The 4,090-nt window shown below is 37.2% G+C and overlaps 1 protein-coding gene across 1 annotated transcript in view; it reads right to left on the minus strand.

Annotated features, from left to right (window-relative positions):
* Positions 1-4,090, minus strand: part of LOC108254318 — a gene marked incomplete at its 3' end in the record, with an annotated part of 23,847 nt that overhangs the window by 10,006 nt on the left and 9,751 nt on the right. Inside the window, exon 3 of the mRNA XM_026833121.1 lies at positions 54-3,488. Coding sequence (XP_026688922.1) covers positions 54-3,488 — 3,435 coding nt within the window. The remainder of the gene's footprint in view (positions 1-53; positions 3,489-4,090) is intronic.

A 4,090-nucleotide genomic window follows, 5' to 3' on the forward strand; every position in this document is an offset into this window, starting at 1 on the left:
AGCAACACCGTCCACTTCAACTCTAGGCATCTTATTGATAGGGATGTGAGGTGGTGGAATGACAAATGTTTGGCTCGCTTCCGGTCCTAATCGTTTTGTGAATGGTCTAATGGTGATTTGATACGAAGAAGCATTCTTGATGTCTTGTAAAATGTGTGAATATATCTCCTGTTCTGAAGTCACAGTGTAGTCGATGACCACTATATTTTGACAGCACAGGGTTTCATCGAATGAAGAGAGATGTTCTACTTCAATGACGAACTTCCTTAATATCCCGTTGAGTAAGTCAGGTATTCGCCATGACAATGTCTTGTTTGTATCAGAGATACTCATCTTGATATCACTGACAGCGGAGGGCATGGTCTCTCTGGTTATTGCATAGATGGCTTGACTTGGATTTCCTTCAGGGAATTCCTCGTTGAATACATTTACCATGATCTTGTATTTCGTATTTTGCTTCAGTTCAGTCACATCACGGCAGCTGTAAGAAGGCCAAGGTTTGCATTGGAATGAACTTGGCTGACTTGATGATGTGGTCATATCCATATCGATAGTCTTGTTCCAAATATCACTGTGGAGTTGAATGCTGATTTTGGTGATGGTGTAGTTTGCATCTGGCATTTTCCACCTCAGTCCAATCACATCTGAACTTGTCTTGTATGCCGTCAGCTCTTGTACTTCGAGCACTGGTGTTGCTTTGGTTGTAAAGTTATGTTCTACGTAGATTAATCTGTTGAAACCTATATGATTGACATAACGCACCTTGACAGTGTATTGTGTTTGAGGACGAAGTCCCGTCATTTCCAAGTGGTTATTTTTGGTCTCATACATGTGTAAGCTGTTATTCTGAGTATCATACAATTCTATATTGTATTTCTTGAAAATCCCATTTATGTGTTGACAAGACAATGAGAAATCTGTCCAGTAAAGCTTTGCGCTTTCATTTGTAACTTTGAATTTCTGTGTCAATAAGGTCGGTGAAATATCGGGAACTCTACTAATTGTGACGAACGTTAAGTTATATGCCTTCATATTTTGGTTTTTGTCAGCAGTAACAAATAGTTGATATTGAGCATTAGGCTCTAAATATGGTAGGTTATAATATGTTCTATCAGATGTGACCACTTGAAGTGGGGACTCAATTACATCTTGTTTACAAGATAAACGTCTGATTACCTTGTACTTGATGTAATATATTTTGTAAAGGAAACTTCTGAACCATTCAATATTCACTTGCGATTCAGTTTGCTTCAATGTAACTCCAGATATTTCCTTTGATAAATCAATAATGTCATCAGTTGTTACATTTACACTAGAAATAGGGATGCTTTCTCCATAGATTGTATTCTTCTTCAATTTGATGTGATAGGTCTGACCAGGACTCAAGGTTTCAAATTGGTAAGAATTACCCTTGATATTGACAATTTTCTGTGAGTCAAAACCGTTCTCAGTTTTCTCTAACTCTAAGATATAATTTATGAATGGGCACTCTTCAGCTCCTAAATTAGTGTCTCCGTTCCATGTTAAAGAAATCGACGTGTTGGTAACAGAGTTCACTTTCAAATTTTCTTCTCTCTCCACAACGGTACACTTTGTTTTAGCTTGAATTGATTTCGACAAGTCCGGATCATGTGTCTCTAACGTCTCGTCTATGAGGAGAACTCTGAACAGATATATGGTTCCTGGTTTCAATCCGTCTATTGTGGTGTTCATGGGGATTGAGTTGAATTCTTCATAAGGACCGTTATTCCATGTTTCGTTTTTATCCTCGCGATATTGAACTCTATAAAAGCTGGTATGATCATACGACTTCTCAATATTACTCGGAGTAAAGTCGATATGAAGATCCACAGTATTGAAACTGGAGTTCAATACTATTGGAGGTAGCTTCAGATAAGAGTGGGAATATTTACACGCGGGCCATATCAGGTATGGCGTTGTACATCCACCCCGACAGGCACCAGTATACTGATCACATCCATCTGCACACTGTCCACATTTCTCCTTGCAGTCTGCACCATAGTAACCTTCTGGACAATGTTCCAAGCATTGCTCTCCTTGATAACCGGTGGCACAGGAACATCCGTAGTACGATGTACACAGAACCATACCTTTGCATTCATTTGAAGACTTGGAGCACATCTTGGAACACTTGTGTCCGAAACGATTTTCACCACATGCAATTTCACACTGCTTACCAGCAAACCCAGGAGGACAGCTACAAGTGATGTCAACAGGTAATCCTCCATTTGAACAAATGGAATTCGTCTTTTCATTACCAGTATGAACACACTTTTCACACTTTTGTATGTTGTAGATTTCATCGAGCTTGGATTTCTCACATGACTTTGCATTCTTTATCTTATACAGGTCAAGATACTTCTCTTCCCATATGTTATTGATGAAGATATTGGAGTCGTTTTCAAAATGAACTTTTATTCGTTTCTGGTTTGTCCAGGCTTCAGGAACTATAACATCATATTTAGCCAGAACCAGTGCTATATCCATTCTGATGATTTTAACAATGGATTCTCTATAATCAAGATTCAATATGTTTTTTGTTTTGTCCTCCTCTACAGCCACTCTAACTCTATTATGACCTTTTCTCAAATACAAGATAACGAGTGACGTGTTGGTTCTCAAATCAATCCAGGGTGAGACGATTGTGGAGGGAGGGTATGCTTGTATAATTTTATATTCAACATGAAACTCGGTTTGATTGTCATAATCTTTATCTATCCTTCCAAATTGATGGTAAATGCTTTTCAAGTCACCTTCAGGTTTCAAATTGTTCATTTGAATTTTATCAGACACATGATCATATACGAATAAGTACCAACCAAACCTTCCACCAGTTACACTCGTTAACATAACGTCAAAGTTTTCATTCTGATCAGCAGTATAACCCGGACCAGAGTGACATTTGTCGACATTTCCATGCCGATATTTGTGGCAAACCTTGATTTCTGAACTCCCTAGTGTTACTTCGATATATTGTGTGGACTGAAAATTAAGTCGAAGTTCTATACTGGATCCAACTTTGCCTTTTATTTGAATGAATTCACTGTTGATAGTATCCTGTATGAAGTCATCACGTTCAAAAAGGAGCGTGTCTTTGTCAGTAACCTTTACTGTCTTTTCTTTTAATACTTTGATATTTTTATCTATTATCGAATAGCCAAACGAAAAATCATAACTCCATAATAATTGTGAAAAATCAGAAACGATGTTTGCATAGGCTGGTATATGTATAGGTACAGTTGAGCCATTGTTCATCAGCTGTTGCCATATTATAGCTTTGTTTTTGTTTCCATCGTAGAGGGGTGGTATTGTGGACTCTGGCAATGGCGTATCAGCGGTGATGTTGAACAAGGGAAGACCCTGGTCGTTTTCCTGAAGTGAAGCCGCAGTGCACGTTTTGAGATATTTCACACTCTCCCCATCACCGAGCGTGTTAAACTTGTACACCGTGGTTATGTCCCCCACACCTGCAACAATGTTAATTAACATCAATAATCAAATAATCACCCATTATTATCTGATACACCCTTCCTGGGGACAAATTATTAAATACATTAAGGAGCCCCAACAAGTCAAGAATGTTTGACGGCGTTTTAGATACAAATATCAAATGAGCGACCAGTAACCAAGAATAAACAATTACTTGATAAAATTAATAATATAGAGGCTCTTGGTAATGATATGGATGAGTTTAACTTCGGAAAAACACCTAAATACCTTTGTAATCTTTGTATATCCTGTTATTAATCAAATAATGCTAGCGTGTAAACAAGTTTAGTAAACAAACAAAATAATCAACAAGATAATGTACTTACCTAACTCGACGCCCTCACTTGACGAGATCAAAATCAGGCCAAATAAAGCCCACGGCAAATGTTTCATATTGAAAACGAAAAGTGAAAAAAAAAACATTCATCTATTAATTTGTTCAAAGGATTTTCAAAAAAACAGTTACTTTCTTTTATGTTTACCTACCTATTTTTTTTTTGTTTATTTTTTTTTTTTTTTTTGTTTTTTTTTTAAGGGGTTTTGGGAGGGGACTTTGTTCTTTTAAACGGTTTTTTGTGGA

Source organism: Diaphorina citri, unplaced genomic scaffold (assembly GCF_000475195.1).
Source record: "Diaphorina citri unplaced genomic scaffold, Diaci psyllid genome assembly version 1.1 scaffold43116, whole genome shotgun sequence".
Lineage (NCBI taxonomy): Eukaryota > Metazoa > Arthropoda > Insecta > Hemiptera > Psyllidae > Diaphorina > Diaphorina citri.